At 46.1% G+C, this 17366-nt stretch overlaps 1 protein-coding gene across 1 annotated transcript in view; it reads right to left on the bottom strand.

Annotated features, from left to right (window-relative positions):
• Positions 1-17366, bottom strand: part of PHF21B (PHD finger protein 21B) — a 242321-nt gene that overhangs the window by 189444 nt on the left and 35511 nt on the right. Inside the window, exon 4 of the mRNA XM_015415485.1 lies at positions 14896-14909. Within this exon, the coding sequence (XP_015270971.1) occupies positions 14896-14909 (14 nt within the window). The remainder of the gene's footprint in view (positions 1-14895; positions 14910-17366) is intronic.

Genomic DNA, 17366 nt, shown 5'->3' with positions numbered 1-17366 from the left:
CAGCTTACCTGGCTGCTTCTTGCTCTGACTGAGGACTGCTGGGAGCAGGGGGTGGAGCTTGTTGCATGTGCCTGCCCCCTGGGCTCTTTATTGCCGGAGCTCCGCTCCTGTGCACTCCTGCAGGAAACGACCCCTGGGACCACCAGTTCTCAAATTGTGCATGGTTATCCCCAGGTGGTCATGACTCTCTCACAGGTAGGCTGCAAAGCCAAGATGGAGAGGGAAGACCAGCTGAGACGGGAGAGAAGGTCCTGGAAGGCTTGAAATAAATATTGCAACACTATTTATTTGCGAATACTAAGATAAAAAATAAGGGAGGGGAATCTTGAGAATGTCTCTGTCAGCTGCATTCCAGAAGTATGAACCTTTTGGCACAAGCGGAAGGGTAAGAGCCAAAGGGATCGTGTCCCTTGGTTCTTAGTCCATGGCTCTCTCAACCTCTGGCCTTGAGTGAGACAGCCCTGGATCCATGACCAGGCCAGAATGTAATTTATTGCCCTCTTCCTTCTTTTGTTTCTTTAAATTGTAGTCTTGTAAATTGCTTCAGGTCCCCAATGGGAGAAAAGTAAAGTAAAAATACCCAAATAAACAAAATGTATTCAGTTTTAACTGATGCTAGATTCCTCTGTTTGATGTCAGGGAGTGGGCAAGCAGCAGAAGTGGTCATGAATAGTATAGTACATTTAGAATCACATCCCATAGTTCTTTTCTCCTTCATTGTTTGGTGTTTTAATCAGGGAATGCTTATTTTGATATTGTAAATTTAATAGGTGAGATCCCTCAGTATCAGAAGTAACTCATCTTTTTAAAGCAAGTGGATTCTCAAACCACTCCACTATTCTCTGCTACTAAACAAGTGAACAGGAAGTAACAAAGGCATTAATCCAGATTTGTAAGGCTTAATGGTTCCTTACTCTGGAAATGATAACTGCAAAGGAATTGAAAATTTATGCTCTTGTAGAAAACAACTGAAGTTAATTGAGCTGCCCTTAATGTTGAACTGAGTGAGGCAGCTACCTTGAGTGGTAGATGTAGGCTGTTATTTTAAGGTGGCCACTTGTTTGTCGATTAGATTTCTATTGTGAGTGTGGGCAATGATGTTTGAATTTTTGGATCCAGTCTTGGGGCTCCTCAGTCCTGTACTGTAATAGGGTTTTCAGGTCCCTCTAGGCCACTGGCAGGGGATGGAGAAGTAGGGCTGCGATCATACACACAATGAGACCCGCCATAGGTGCGAATACCGGGCAGATTTAAAGGGCGCAGTCAGACAACAACATCTGGGAAGCGCCCCGCAGCCATCAGCGTTCTGCAGAAGTGGAGTTAAAAGACACTGGGGGAAATCCAGTAGTTAACGGGTTGCGATGGGCCACGGACGGACTTTCTATGACTGATCGCTCCGGCACGTTCTCATGGCATTGGGATGGTCTGACCAGGCCATCCCGACTCCGTGCCGTTGTTTTTTCCCCTTCTCAGTATGCGCATCATCACAAACTCCATAGGGAGCCCTCAGTGCGGAGATGCGATTAATCGATTCCTCATTTAAGCGCATCAGAAATAAACGGGGGGGGGACCCACAGTTGCGTCACATGATGCAGTGGTGGACTGTGCCCACAGCTTCCAAAGACTGTGTGATCGTGCAACTGCGGGCCAAATTCCTCCGGAGGAAATAGCCTCTCTTCCCCTCCGCTTCATCTGACACGTGTGACCGCAACCTAGGGTTGCCAGATCCAGGTTGGGAAACTCCTGGAGAACTGAGGATGGAGCCTGGGGAGGATGGTGACCTCCATGAGCTATAATGCCATAGAGTCCACCCTACAATGCTGTCCTTTTCTCCAGGGGAACTAAGATGAGTTGTAATTCTGGAGGGTCCCCAGGTCCCATTTGGAGCCTGGCATCCCTATACTGTATTTGGGGCAGATAAAAACAGAACCTGTGATGCCCTGCACCTATACCCACAATAGATTCCATCAGTGTTCAGAACCTCAGTGTAACTTCTCGTGTTCCTTTAAAGAAAACAGGTCTACAGTTGCACCTCTCTTTAAGGAATCATGGAAATATAGCATGGTGTCTATAACCCACAAGTCTCTGTCGGAAATATCCTCGGCATAGCCATTGAAGCCATCAGCAAAATTTTTGTGGCCTCCCCTGCCATGAACCTTGGACCCCCTTGACCTAAGTCCACTGAAAGGAGACAGATCTTCTTCCTCAGGCCTGTCCTTTAAAATTTAACCCCACCCTTTCCCATGAAGCCTTGAGCATGAAGCCCAGTCCTATGCATGTTCATTTGTAAGTCCCACTTGTTTATATCCAACTGCTGGGGAAATTAGGGGTGCAGGAACCTTTTCATTCCCATTCCCACCGTGTTCATTTTGGGGAGGGAGAGAAGCTGGCTTCCCAATTGCAGAGAGAGAGAGGGAGAGAGAGAGAGAGAGAGAGGGTTGTTCTAAACCAAAACTCAGTTTATTCCATTACACACTCCTAAATCAGAAAACATTCTTGTAGCCTTTCAGTATTTAATATAGAATATTTCAATACAACCTCAATACATAAATAGTGCACCTGAAGTTCTATAAAAGAGATCCTTGGTCGCCCTGTCAAACCCATAATGGAAGGGTGGTTGGTCAGATCAACAAAGAACAAAACTAAATTTAGACATTAAGTACCCTTTTCCAACCATAGGGGCTAATGTAATTGTCAGTCAAGTCTGTGATGAGCATTTGACATACATCTGTGAGGTACACAGCAAAGCTCGGCCCATTCTTTCTATCTCTGGGGTCAGGGAAGTCAAGGAAAGCTGGGTTAAGCTAGGTTGACTCAGAGAGTCAAGGCTGACTAAGAAAGTCCCAGCAAGCTAGCTTCAGATACTCTCTGTGTTTAGAATTTGATAATGTATAAACATTCCAAAAGGCAAAGGTCATGTAAGGCAGAAGTCATGTACAGTATTATCCTGAAGGCCACAGCACTTAGCAGAGTCCTGACACCTCCTGGGAAACAGAACCACAGATTCAACTGTAGAGGCTAATTGCTATAGAAATTAAAGTATCATAGGTGTGCCAGAGGTTTAGCAGAGGACTGAGGCTCAATCCAGCCCTAATTCTGCAACACCAATCATCTCCTAACTTTATAAAGCAGGACTTTCCAAGCTCCCTCTCCTGGTGCAGGCCCCTGAACCCTTTCCCCCAATTACATCACTAGTTCCTTTATGATTGGGGAGAACATGAGAATCTTCTGTGGAAAGGGGAAACCAGTGGAAATCACCAGCCCACTTTCTATAGATAAAAATCAGGGTGCTGTCGTGCTCTGTGCAGTCAGGTTGCCATTGCAGGGGTACAGGACCCTTGACCCTGGGGCTATTCAAGCTTTGAGGAGCTGGAGACACAAGGCTCATGCCTAGCGGACCACTTGCTCCAGTAAGGCAGTTCTCCTATGCCTCAAATGATCCCCTCCTGTCTCCCGATTCGCTCACTGGAGACTCCCTCCTCTTTTGAGTCTTCTTCCTCCCTGGTGGTTCATTGCACAGTTAGATGGTTAGATAGTTAGAACCTCCTCTCCTCTTCACATAGTTGTTTCTCTTCTAAATAAAACTGTTTATTCTTCCAGCAGCTTGAGCTCCGCTCCTTTCGCATATTTAAAACTCTGCCAGCACCATGGTGGGTTTGCATTCACCCAGTCTGGGACTTTGCCTCATTTGCACTATCTTAAAACTGGGCCTTCTGCTGCTGCAGAGTTAGAGCGGGTCATGGGTGCTATGGACCCAGGTTCATGTTGTCCCCAGTGGAGGATTGGTGACTGTTTCAGGGGCAGTGGTAAGGCCTCCCTTGCAGGCTCTGGCAGGTGCTGCTGGATCGTTGTCAGCAGGCGCCTCAGCAGTGCCAGGTCTTCCCTGGTCCCTCTGATCCTCTTCTCAGACTCATCCCTTGAAGACTCCAAGGCCCAGGTTTAGGATTGCCAGCCCCCCAGTGGGAGTGGGGGAAACCCAGCTTTTGCAGGCTATAGTCCGCCAGTGGCCAGCTAGCTGGTGGGGAGAAATCCCACTCCCAACTGACCTTTTCAGGCCTACATCTGGTTTCAGGTCCACTTCCAGTTGGGGGTGACACTCTGGTTTTTGGGCAAAACTCTGAAGCCAAATTTACCATAGAGCTTTGCCCAAAAACCAGAGTGTCACCCCCAACCAGAAGTAGGCCTGAAACCGGAAGTAGGCCCAAAAATGCCCAACATCACTTCCGGTCTCCCAGAAGGACGTCAGGAGGCCCCCGCTGGCCAGGTAAGTCGACCTGGCAACCCTGCCCAAGGTAGCCTGATCTGCTGTCCCTGGTAAGCACGGTCAGCCCTGGTTAGTATCTGGATGAACCTTCCAGGGTTGCTATGCAGAGGAAGGCAATGGCAAACCACCTCTGCTCATCTCATGCCTTGAATACCCTACGAGTAGGGTTGCCAGGTCCCCCAGGGGGACGGAGGAACCCCCGCTCGATGGGTCCCTTACCCGCCAGCCCGGATTGGGCCACCAGGGGGAACCCCACCCCCAAAGTGCGGGGCACGCAGAGACGTGCCCAGCATGATAACATCACCCAGGAGTGATGTCATCACGCTGGGCACATTGCAGGGGGGGGAACCTCTAGCATTCAAGGGAAAACTCTATGGTTTTCCCTTGAATTGTAGTGGTCCCGTGCCCAACGTGATGACGTCACTTCCAGGCGATGTCATCGCAGCGTGTGTAAGAGAGAACTTCCGGAGACAGACCTGGACTCCCCCGCTATTAAACTGGTAAGACTTGGCAACCCTACCTACGAGGTCAGCATAAGTCGACTGCAACTTGACAGTACTTTACACACACACACACACACACACACGCTTCCAAATAAATGTATTTAAGAATCCAAGCTCCTTGCTACTGTGCATTGTATTTTGCATACTTTGGAACATCTGTGAACAAATGAGCAAAATGTGCATGCCAAATCATAACCGTACATTTCAAAAATGCTCCAGATATGTCTGCCATATCTTTTCCCAGACATTTCAGACAGCAGACAGGTCTATATTAATTCTGTTTATTTTGAATGACTGATAATAAGATTTTTGTTCACAAGCCAAACCTCAACAGACAAAATCATTTTATTCATAAAGCACATCATTTTCTCACTCTGTTGTGTTTATCATTGTGAGTAAGCCAGTGGGGATTCGCCTTTGCACACAGATGGAGTAGAATGACCTTTGAGGATATAATCATGGCCTGTTATTACATCAGAAAGATACTAAGGCTGCAATGCTCAAAAGACCAGCTCTAGAGTAGCCCCTATTGATTGCTAGGGGACTGTACTGGTATAAAAAAACCTTTAATATCATGCCCTCCAATACGATCAAGTCTGCTGTTAGATAGGATAACAGCATTTCATGTGACCTAATACTCTCTATTTATCCGCTGGTGAGATGGGGAAGCGACTTAGCCACTTCCTGCTGCGGAGGAAATTAGTTGCAGTGGTGTGCTTGGGACAAGTAGGGGAAAAACTGAATCTGTCACTGATCAGTTATTGGTCAGTGAAGATAGTTTGAGCCCAGCCCTGATCTGGATAGCCCAGGCAAGCCCGATCTTGTAAAATCTTGGAAACTAAGCAGGGCCGACCCTGTCAAGTACTTGGAAGGGAGACCTCCAAGGAATACCAGGGCTGGGATGCAGAAGCAGAAGAGGAGCATATTTGTGGTCTCTGGAGTTGGAGGTGAGACGAGGGAGAAGCCTTCTCTTGCATTTTGTTTCGCTGATGCCCTTACTGTTGCTTTATTTATTAATTTCTTTCTGAGGCTTTCCGGTTTTGGGTATCTGCTGCCATCAAACTCCTTTAGATGCCCTGATATGTAGCTTGTCCAAGCTGCCCAGGCGTGTGGATAAGAATACAAAACAGTCTCAAACACCTTTCAAGAGAAGGCTTTTTATTTAACAGTCACAAAGGCTGACACAAATGGAGTGAGTGTGATAACAGCTACTTCTGGTTGGGGGTGACACTCTGGTTTTTGGGCAAAACTCTGAAGCCAAATTTACCATAGAGCTTTGCCCAAAAACCAGAGTGTCACCCCCAACCAGAAGTAGGCCTGAAACCGGAAGTAGGCCCAAAAATGCCCAACATCACTTCCGGTCTCCCAGAAGGACGTCAGGAGGCCCCCGCTGGCCAGGTAAGTCGACCTGGCAACCCTGCCCAAGGTAGCCTGATCTGCTGTCCCTGGTAAGCACGGTCAGCCCTGGTTAGTATCTGGATGAACCTTCCAGGGTTGCTATGCAGAGGAAGGCAATGGCAAACCACCTCTGCTCATCTCATGCCTTGAATACCCTACGAGTAGGGTTGCCAGGTCCCCCAGGGGGACGAAGGAACCCCCGCTCGATGGGTCCCTTACCCGCCGGCCCGGATTGGGCCACCAGGGGGAACCCCACCCTCAAAGTGCGGGGCACGCAGAGACGTGCCCAGCATGATAACATCACCCAGGAGTGATGTCATCACGCTGGGCACATTGCAGGGGGGGGAACCTCTAGCATTCAAGGGAAAACTCTATGGTTTTCCCTTGAATTGTAGTGGTCCCGTGCCCAACGTGATGACGTCACTTCCAGGCGATGTCATCGCAGCGTGTGTAAGAGAGAACTTCCGGAGACAGACCTGGACTCCCCCGCTATTAAACTGGTAAGACTTGGCAACCCTACCTACGAGGTCAGCATAAGTCGACTGCAACTTGACAGTACTTTTCACACACACACACACACACACGCGCTTCCAAATAAATGTATTTAAGAATCCAAGCTCCTTGCTACTGTGCATTGTATTTTGCATACTTTGGAACATCTGTGAACAAATGAGCAAAATGTGCATGCCAAATCATAACCGTACATTTCAAAAATGCTCCAGATATGTCTGCCATATCTTTTCCCAGACATTTCAGAAAGCAGACAGGTCTATATTAATTCTGTTTATTTTGAATGACTGATAATAAGATTTTTGTTCACAAGCCAAACCTCAACAGACAAAATCATTTTATTCATAAAGCACATCATTTTCTCACTCTGTTGTGTTTATCATTGTGAGTAAGCCAGTGGGGATTCGCCTTTGCACACAGATGGAGTAGAATGACCTTTGAGGATATAACAGAGAGGCGGAGCCAGGAGACGCGAGGTCCGTGGAAGGCGCAGGCGCGGCGGTGCCTAAGCGGACGGAGCCGGAGCCGCACCGGAGCGTACCTGCGCGCCAGAGGGGCCTGCCGATCCACCACCGGAAGACCGTGAAGAGAAGGAGGAAGTGAGAGCCGGAAGCCGGAAAAAGCCGAGCCGACAAGCCGACTGGGAGGAAGAAGATCAACGAAAAGACCTCCACAGGGTGCCGGTAGAGCAGTCCCCATCCCCAGCATATGTGGCCATAGGTAGGGATAAGTGATTAACTGTAAGCCGCTCAGAGACCCCCTGGGGGTTCGAGCGGGGTAGAAAGTTGAAAGATAAATTAAATAAATAAAATAAATAGGAGAAGCCTGGTGTTGGTGCCATCACAATCACCCCCAGAATCCCTTATTCTTTCTCTCTTCCTCCTGTCACTTTCCAAGACAGCGAATGGCCAAGAGAGAGCGCGGGGTAGAAAGTTGAAAGATAAATTAAATAAATAAAATAAATAGGAGAAGCCTGGTGTTGGTGCCATCACAATCACCCCCAGAATCCCTTATTCTTTCTCTCTTCCTCCTGTCACTTTCCAAGACAGCGAATGGCCAAGAGAGAGCTCAGTTGCTGCTGCTTTGTCAGGAATCTTGGCCCTTTGGTGGGATTCCCCTTTCCCTCCTAATTTCTTTCTGAGGCTTTCCGGTTTTGGGTATCTGCTGCCATCAAACTCCTTTAGATGCCCTGATATGTAGCTTGTCCAAGCTGCCCAGGCGTGTGGATAAGAATACAAAACAGTCTCAAACACCTTTCAAGAGAAGGCTTTTTATTTAACAGTCACAAAGGCTGACACAAATGGAGTGAGTGTGATAACAGCTTGCAGGTGATGCAGCAGCTAAGAATATAAAACTGGAACAGAAAAATAACTACATAGCCTAAACTGGGTATGAGATTACCTTCCATTACCCCCTCCCCAAGAATGGGTGTATTATAAACTGAGATCGAGGCAGCTCTTAAACAAGTGATTGCATTTTATTCAGCTCATAACAACACTAGACAACATACATAGAACAAGGCTGACTTATAGGTGATTTGAACGGGCAAAACCACACCCCACAAACAGATAACAACCAATTGGAATACGGAGCTTGGAACCAATGAGATTGGTTCCCGCCAAAGTCAAAGGCTTCTCTGATTTGTTAATCCGTGAAATGCTCAGTTCTAATGGAACTGTGCTTAAGCTAAATCAATCCTTTCTTGACTTAATACATAACACCCCTCCCCCCTAAATCAGCACACATAGTCCTGTAATTTCATGGGCCGAGTCCTTATGCATTGTGAGCGCCTCGGTCCCACCGCAGGTGTTTCGGCCCCATGGCTGGTGTTGCTTGGACCAATGTCCCGGGGTACGACCAGATGGTGAGTGCTGGGAGTTCCCAGATCACTGGGCAGCACTGGTGTCTGAAAATTCTCAAGCCCTGTGTCAGAGGAGTTCTCGCACCTGGTATCAGGGAAGTTCTCACGCCCAGTGCCGACAGGTGGCGCTGCTGTTCCCGGCTCCGCCTCTGACGGTATCTGGGGTGCGATGCAATTGTCACAGTTCTCTCTCTGGTCGTCTGGGTCCGCTGTCTCTGCCTCTTGAACCTAATGCCTCCGGAGCTGATCAAGGTGCCTGCACAGATTTTGCTCCTCAGCGGTGAAAACCAAGTACAATACTGGTCTGGTGCTGGTTGTCACGGTTGCTTCCACCCATAATGGACCCTTGCTGTAGTTCCTGGTGTATACAAGGTCACCAGTAAACACAGCAGAGAATCCCCTAATGCTTGGCAATATGGAAAACAGAGCTTTGCAGCTACTTGTTAGTTGTCCAATATGGTTGTCAAGCGGCGGTGCATAAGGAGCTCCGCTGGACTGCGACCTGTCATTGAGGGCAGCATAATTTAACTTATGAGCAAAACCTGAACCGTGAGGATTTAAATGGAAGACGCTTGCTGGACACTACTGCACAGCTACAATAGGGCGATTGTGTAAATTTAAAAAGAAACTTTGGATGCCACCCCCACACGTCACAAGCGACGCTCCCACCCTGATTTAGAAAAGTACGTTTTTAAAACTGTAGCTGCAGAATAAACGCAGCGGAGGAAAAAGAATGGTGTGTAAGGAGGGCACAGAAGTCAAGCTTAAGAGCTTACTGCTCAGAAAATCTGCAGTAAGATGTGGGTGTGTAATAGGCCTTAGGAGCTAAGCAGGGTCAGCCCTGGTTAGTGCGTGGATAGGAGACCACCAAGGAAGTCCAGGGTTGCTACACAGAGGCAGACAATAGCAAGCCACTTTTTTTCATCTCTTGCTTTGATGGTCCTTTCCAACATCACCACAAGGTCTTTGGAACCTATATTATACCTTGTTTTTTGTTTCACCTGATCTCATAATCCAGAACAAGCATGAACTGGTAGTAAGTAACAGGACTGTGATGAATTGGCCTTCCTGCTCAGAGGGAGTGAAGAAGTGGTTAAATCTTTCCTGACCTGCCATTTTCCAGCTGCCCCCCCCCCCCACTGAACTAGAAAATCTCAGGGGCTGGGGGCAATTTGTTGTGTGGTTTGCAGAAGGGAAAGAAAAATGGGCAAAGAAAGTATCCACCCTACTGCTATTTCCCCATCCCAGATCACCCATTCATAAAACTATTCCTTTGAAAAAGGCTACTGGGGCTTCATCATGTGCACTTGTGTTCTGCTTATAGCTAGTCCACAGAAAATCATGGTGGCAAGGGGGGGGGTCCTAGTAGCAGGAAGTTCTTGCTGCACAGGAAACTAGTACACATTTTGAATTTATTTCATTTGTCCCCCATGTTTCTCCCAAATGGGGACCCAAAGCCTCTTACATCATTCTCCTCTCCTCCATGTTGCCCTCACCGTGTGAGGGAGGGTAGGCAGAGAGTGTATAGCTGCCCCAAAGTCACCCAGCAAGTTTCCACAGCAGAGTGGGGAGTCAAACCTGGATCTCCAAACTCCTAGTCCGATAATCTAACCACTGCACCATAGGCTTCAAGTGTGTAAAGGGTAAAGTGCCTTCTTCTTTTAATACTAGGCCTCAGAAAAGCATCCATCAAATGATAATCAGAGCAGCTAATTACCTAATAATTGTAATACACTTTCTGTCTTGCTGCTAATGTATTTAGATTTGGTAATCAAATCAACGATCTCAGCTTACCATGCTGCTTTCCAGTAAACTTTTCAAGAAGAGTTTTTTTTAAAAAAAAGCTTTGTTCTCATTTTTAATTATGATGTTGGAGAGATACCACAGGCTTTTCCTGTTTGTTTCACAGAATGAGAGAAGATGTAGGAAATGTCCTCTGGCTCTCTAATGTATTAATTTAAGAAGAAGTAAAGCATACAACTGCACAAATTCTTAACAGTATGAGTGGGAAGAATTTTTAATCATCTCTTATAAACCTAGGACTCTGGGCTACCCCGTGAAATTGATTGACATTTGGTTCAGGTCAGGACAGGCAAAAGAAAGTACTTGTCCTCCTAATGCTTAATCAACTTATAGACTTAACTGGCACAAGATATGGTTGTGGCCATTACCGTAAATGGCTTTTAAAGGATTAGTAAAAATTAATAGAAGACAGCTGTGATGTTTGAATGGAACTTCCATACTCAGAAGTATCTTTCTGAAGACAACAGGATCAGGGACTTCACAGCCAGCTTGCCAGTTTATCAAATGCTGGTTGCTATTAAAAACACTGCTGGGATTCTTGTTGAGATGGACTTTTGATTGGAAATAACAATGCCCTTCTCATGTTCATATGTTCTAGTATTGCAGACTACGTACTGTTACTACAGCTATACGGGGCTCTTTTTGTAGAAAAAGCCCAGCAGGCACTCATTAGCATAATAGGCCACACCCAACAGCAGAAACTCATTAGCATATTAGGTCACACCCCTGACAGCACAGCTCATTAGCACATTAGGCCGCACCCCCATGTTACCAGAAGTGTGGTCGTCTAGCCACACCCACCTTTTGCTTGTTATTCTGTTTACCTTGTTTGTTGTCAAAATCCAGGGCTTTTTTGTAGCAGGAACTCCTTTGCATGTTAGGCTACACACCCCTAATGTAGCCAATCCAAATGAGTTTCTGCTGTTGGGTGTGGCCTATTATGCTAATGAGTTCCTGCTGGGCGTGGCCAACTTGGGAACCAGCCGGAACTCCGTTCCTGTGCGTTCCTGCCCAAAAATAGCCCTGCAGCTATACATTTCAAATTATCACATGGTACGGTTCTTCCTGGATAGAACCACTCCAGACCACAGATTATGTGTCCGTGTCAAACATTTCTTGAGCATATATGATTGGCCCATGGTGGAAAATATGAGGCTATAACTTTTCTCCCTGATATGCTACCTTTTCATGGGGAGGAAACTTTTCATATTGAGGGGCATAAACATAAAAGCCCTAATTAACATCTGGAATATCCTGTGTAGTTATCTGTCTCAGTGTAAAGCTATGGGACACAGCATCATTGATACGTAGGGTTGCCAGCTCTGGGTTGGGAAATACCTGGAGATTTTAAGGGAGGAGCCTGAGGAGGGCAGGGTTTGGGGTGGGAGGGGAGAAGAACATAAGTACATAAGAGAGAGAAGCCAATGTTGGATCAGGCCAATGGCCCATCCAGCCCAACACTCTGTCACACAGTGGCCAAAAATACAGGCTATATATAGCAGGCTATAATGCCATAGATTCCACCCTCCAAAGCAGACATTTTCTCCAGGGGAACTGATCTTGGTCATCTGGAGATCAGTTGTAATAGTGGGAGATCTCCAGGTGCAAACTAGAGGCTGGCGACCTGACAGGAATGAGTAGGCATTACACCAGTGTATCTTGGGGTTATACTGGTGTATCCTTGTGTTACGCCAAAGTAGTACCCCAGAGCAATGCCATAGTGGTTGGCCACCACATATAGGCAGTCATACCTGCCACACCAGCTTGGAAAGGGCAGAAGTTAGTTGCCTCCTTAAGCCTCTCCAGCCCAAGAACACACCTCACAACTGACACACAGTTATACAAGCAGAATCACACATCGTAGCCCACAGGCACCCATTCAACATGACACGTGAAATGCCCTCCTGGAGGCTCAGACTTTGTCCCCATCAGTAAACACCCCTCCCAATTATATGATAGACAGAAGATCACTGTTCAGGAACAATCATATTTATATACTTCTCTCCAAAGTGGCTTACAACAGGAAAAAAACTATACAATACACCAACAAATGAACACACAAAACTAAAATATACTATTTCCATGAGGGAAAGATCCACTAATGCAGGATGAGATCTCTCAATATCTTCAGATGTGTCTTCCCTGAAATAAATTGCTTCCTCCCCGTAGCCATTAACTCTGGTAGGGGAAAAAAAGACAGGCGTGCACCCAGCCATATGTAAAAAAGTATACAATGGAGTTGGGAGTCGAACGTTAAAAGAACCTAAACAAAGGGGGGAGGCATCTACAGCTTACTCTTGTTCTTGATGTATTTTTCTTTCAGTCTCTGGTAACTGGAAATCAGCCAGGCAAGAAGATAAATGCTGTTTCAAACAAGTTCAGCAAAGTAAGGTCAGCGGGTAGCTTTTAATTTTCCTTGGCCACACATTCCATTTTTGCTGGAAAAGGTATTTCCCCATTCACTAGAGGATCTTGGGAAAGGAGGAAAAGCCAGCTTGTGAGCCAATGTTATAGAGCCTCCCTAGCAGAGCTGCCAGGCACTGCCTGACAACTGATGGGAGATTTGTGGGAGGCAGCATCGCAAGAGAAAAATTAAAAAGTTTAATAAGGCCTTGGATACTTACTGAAAGCTCTGACCATAGAGTTCTTGACAACTCCTAGAGCTACGTGGAAGTGACAAGGGTAGCTCTAGCAATTGCTACAGACTCTATGGTAAGATTACCATATTGTTTCCGATGCTTGCTAGAGCGACCTTTGTCACTTCCAGGTAGCTCCAGGAATTGTCAGGAACTCTATGGCCAGAACTTCCTATAAGTATCCAAGGCCTTATTTCTTTTTAATGTTTCCAGTTTAAACAAATAATTTCTCAGGATCCAATAAAAACTATAGCAGAAGCACAAAACAATCTCAGCCCTACCATCTTTTCAGGAATAGCCATCAGCACTTTACTTCCCTGGACTGAATGATTTTGTATGCCAACCAATAGCAAACATCCCCTTTTGGTCAAGGTGCTTAAGCAGGTGATAGCCAAGCTATTCCACATTTTCTTGGGTGAGGTGGACCAACTGGATCCATTTTAACTGCTTTGGTCACCCTCATAGATGATGTTCACGTGGAGAGAGAAATGGTGACTGCAACCCTGTTGGTTTCCCTGGACTTCTTGGTCAGTTTTGATACCCTCATCTGTGGTATCCTTCTGGACCAGCTAGCTGAGATGGTACCAATTTTGGTGGTTGTGGTACTATCTAGATGATCAGCACCAGAAAGTCTTTCTCAGGGGCTGCTGCTGGTCTCCATGGCATCTGTGTGGTGGAATCCCACAATGCACAATGTAACACCCACATAAAACCACCAGAACAGGTCATCAAGAGGTCTGGAGTAAAGTATCATCAATATGCAGATGACATCCAGCTCTGTTCTTCATCAGGAGAGTCAAACAAATCCATTAATATTGTGGTGGGGTCAGGGGACAGCAGCATGTTGTAGCCCTGCTCCACGCTCCCAGAGAAGCTCTCTGAGATAGCGAAACTTCAGACACCAATGGTTTATGATAGTTCAGACAGTCCATAACATTATGGGCACCCTGCCCTCTAAGAGGCCAAGCCTCAACTTATGCATAGTGGAGAGTTTCCTTGCCCAGGCCTGTGTGAGCCCTCATCTTGGGGTCTTGCTTTTGAGTTCTCCTCTGAACCTCTCAGCTCCTCCTCTTCCTCCTCCTCCTCCTCCTAGAGACTCACTCTCTTCTCTTTCTCTGTTTCCCTTTGCTCTGCCACCTCTTTTTTTATTGGTACATTTTATACACTGTTAGCTGCCCCAAGTCCTATTTGGGGAGAGGGAGCAGGACATAAATTTGATAAATAAATAACCTGCCCTGCCCCTGGCCCTTGCTTCTCTATCCTATTGTTCTTCTGCGATTCCTTCCATGTGTGAGGCACATGGAGGTGCACAGGGCTTGGCTCCTCTCATGCTGTTGCCAGTACCTTATTTTCATCTGCGCACTTCACCTCCCAGTCTGAATGTGTGTACTGAAAGATTTCCAGCACCTTCTGTTCTCAGGGTATTGCATATGTACATGTTGAATGGAAGGTGGGCCTGAATACAAATTATGCACTGGGTTCAATAAAATCATGTTGCCAGTCCTGATCTCTGCCATCATGGTGAACAGATACTACACAAGTACAGTAATGAGTGTTTTAGGAAACCAAGTTTTGTTGGCCCTTGTTAAAACCAATGCAAATGTGTTCTTGAATATTTGTCAATTAAGAAAGAGGTGAGATGAAGGGGGCCTGAATACAAATTATGCACTGGGTTCAATAAAATCATGTTGCCAGTCCTGATCTCTGCCATCATGGTGAACAGATACTACACAAGTACAGTAATTAGTGTTTTAGGAAACCAAGTTTTGTTGGCCCTTTTTAAAACCAACGCAAATGTGTTCTTGAATATTTGTCAATGAAGAAAGAGGTGACATGAAGGCTGCATTCAGACTGGCAGTTTGGCCCAACAGTCAAACGTTTCAGGAGCGTTTCACTCGCGTATTAAAGGGGTGGGTTCACACAGGCACAGCTGTCTGGCGTCCCCCAGCCGTACTCAAGCCGTTTTGTACCGCCTCCCTCCTGAGTTTTAAAAGTACCTGGTGGAAGTGGTAGCAAACCATGTGGAAAACAGGTTGATTCCGGTTCCCTGATGTGTGAATGCAAGCGCTGTAAGGCGGAAACAACCCGCAGTCGTTGATAATAGGCGCTGGCTGTTTCCGCGGCAGGCGCCCCTGCGCCCATGCGCATAGGCACATGCAGCAGAGCGCAGAAACAACCGCTAACAGCCCACCAGGGGCAGGCCGACAGTGCGAACGCTCCATTGCACTTCCTCCATGGTATCCTCCCACTTCATTTGCTGCAGTGTGAACAGGAATACCGCTGCAAACTGCCAGTCTGAATGCGGCCAAAAATAGTCTTTCCTGTTGACTTCATCATCATGTTATATTTGCAGAGCCAATTGTACAACCCCAGTGTGTCTGTAAAGACAGTCTGGGAAGCAACTTCGTGGTCAGCCAGAGTGAATGTCAAGTTTTTACAATCCTGCTATAGATAATTGGGATGTTTCTTATGTGTGTCCTCTGAAGCATCAAGTCCTAGTCCCTATTCAAAAGAGGAGGCCTGTGGTTTTTGACCAAGCATGGCAGTTCCAATACTTTTAAGTGGCTATCATTTTAATTTTAACAGGATCTAATGAAATGCTGTCATCTCTCTGATGACAACCTGCCATTTTGAAGCACTTAATTTTTGTCAGAGTCTGCTAATAAAAAGGGGTGTTCAACTAAAACTATCACAGAGGGCAACAATGTAACATGCTGAAACGAAAACAAGAGCCGTTTATTCCTTGGAGCATACTGGACCATCTTTACATACACTCTGTCACTTGATTATTTGAGTATTTTTTGATCTGTATAAAGACGACTATAAAATTTAGTAGTTATCAAAACAGACAAGTTTACCCTGCATTTGAAAATTTAATAGCTTATTCCTCTTGGGGGGCAGGCAGCATACAATAGTATATCAGTGTACCATGTTTTACTTCAAATTTATTATTTTAATTTTTGTTCCATCTCACTAAATGAGCAAAACTAATTCCACTAATATGTAGGGTACACATGAATTCAGAGAACTACAAATTTCATTCACATGTCTTTGGTGGGAGAAAGAACAGAAATGGGCTAACAAGGTAGTCTCCAAGATGGACTCCGTTTAGAGCAGCTCAACACAATACAATTCCTGCAGGAAAGGCTGGTGTAACAGCAACCACATGGCTTTCCCAATCAACATAGAGTCCGTATTATCGTGATTCAGCTCCGACTTGTTCACCCTTAGCCATTTATCCACAGCTATAAGGCACCAGTTCTGGACCTCTAAAACATTGCCAGGTGATTTGGATAAAGAAATATAGAACCAGGTATCATCAGCATATTGATGACAGTTTACTCCAAAGCCAAGAATTAGTTTCCCTAAGGCCTTTACATAGATTGAATAGCACCGGGGGGGGGGAGGGAATGGAAGCCTACCTGGATGAGAACTGGTTTCCAACAGCGACCCTCTGGATCCTGCCCATAAGGAATTATGTAAACCAATTCAAAGCACTTCCCTTAATCCCCACTTCTGTCTCCAGACATCTCAACAAGAGGGCATGGTCCACAGTATCAAAGGTGACTAATAAATCCAATAGGAACAACAAAGAGGGCCAGGCTTTGTCTACATTCAGTCAGAGATCATCTATGCATCTATCATCTGACTACCACATTTTAACTCTGTCCTTATTCTAAGGAGTTCAGAGTGGTTCTCCTTTCCTCCACGTCACCCCTACAACAATACTGTGAAGTAGGTTATACTGAGTAATGGTGCAAGGGCCAAGGTCTGAAACACTTCATGGCTGAGTGGGATTGGACAGTTCTTCCTAATGTTTAGCCGAAAACTCTTCTGATTTCAACCCCTTGGTTCTGGTCCGACCTTCTGGGGCAACAGAAAACAACTCTGTACCATCTTCTAGATGACAGCCCTTCAAATACTTGAAGATGGTTATCATATCACCTCTCAGTTGTCTCCTCTCCAGGCTAAGTATACCCAGCTCCTTCAACTTTTCCTCATAGGACTTGGTCTCCAGACCCTTCACCATCTTCATTGCTCTCCTTTGGACCCGTTCCAGCTTGTCTATATCCTTCTTAAATTGTGGTGCCCCAAACGGAACACAATACTCTAGGTGAGGTCTAACCAGAGCAGAGTAAAGTGGTACCATCACTTCGCGTGACCTGGACACTATACTTCTGTTGATACAGCCTAAAATCGCATTTGCCTTTTTAGCAAATGCATCACATAAGACCCCTAGATCCTTTTTGCACATACTACTGCCAAAACAAGTCTCCCCCAACCTAGAAGAAGAAGAAGAAGAAGAGAAGAGAGAAGAGAAGAAAAGAGATTGGATTTATACCCCGCCCTTCACTACACAAAGGTGTCTCAGAGTGGCTTACAAACTCCTT

Source organism: Gekko japonicus, unplaced genomic scaffold, assembly GCF_001447785.1.
Source record: "Gekko japonicus isolate JY-2015 unplaced genomic scaffold, Gekko_japonicus_V1.1 scaffold1577, whole genome shotgun sequence".
In the NCBI taxonomy this organism is placed as follows: domain Eukaryota; kingdom Metazoa; phylum Chordata; class Lepidosauria; order Squamata; family Gekkonidae; genus Gekko; species Gekko japonicus.
This window is presented reverse-complemented; position numbering and strand designations above follow the sequence as displayed.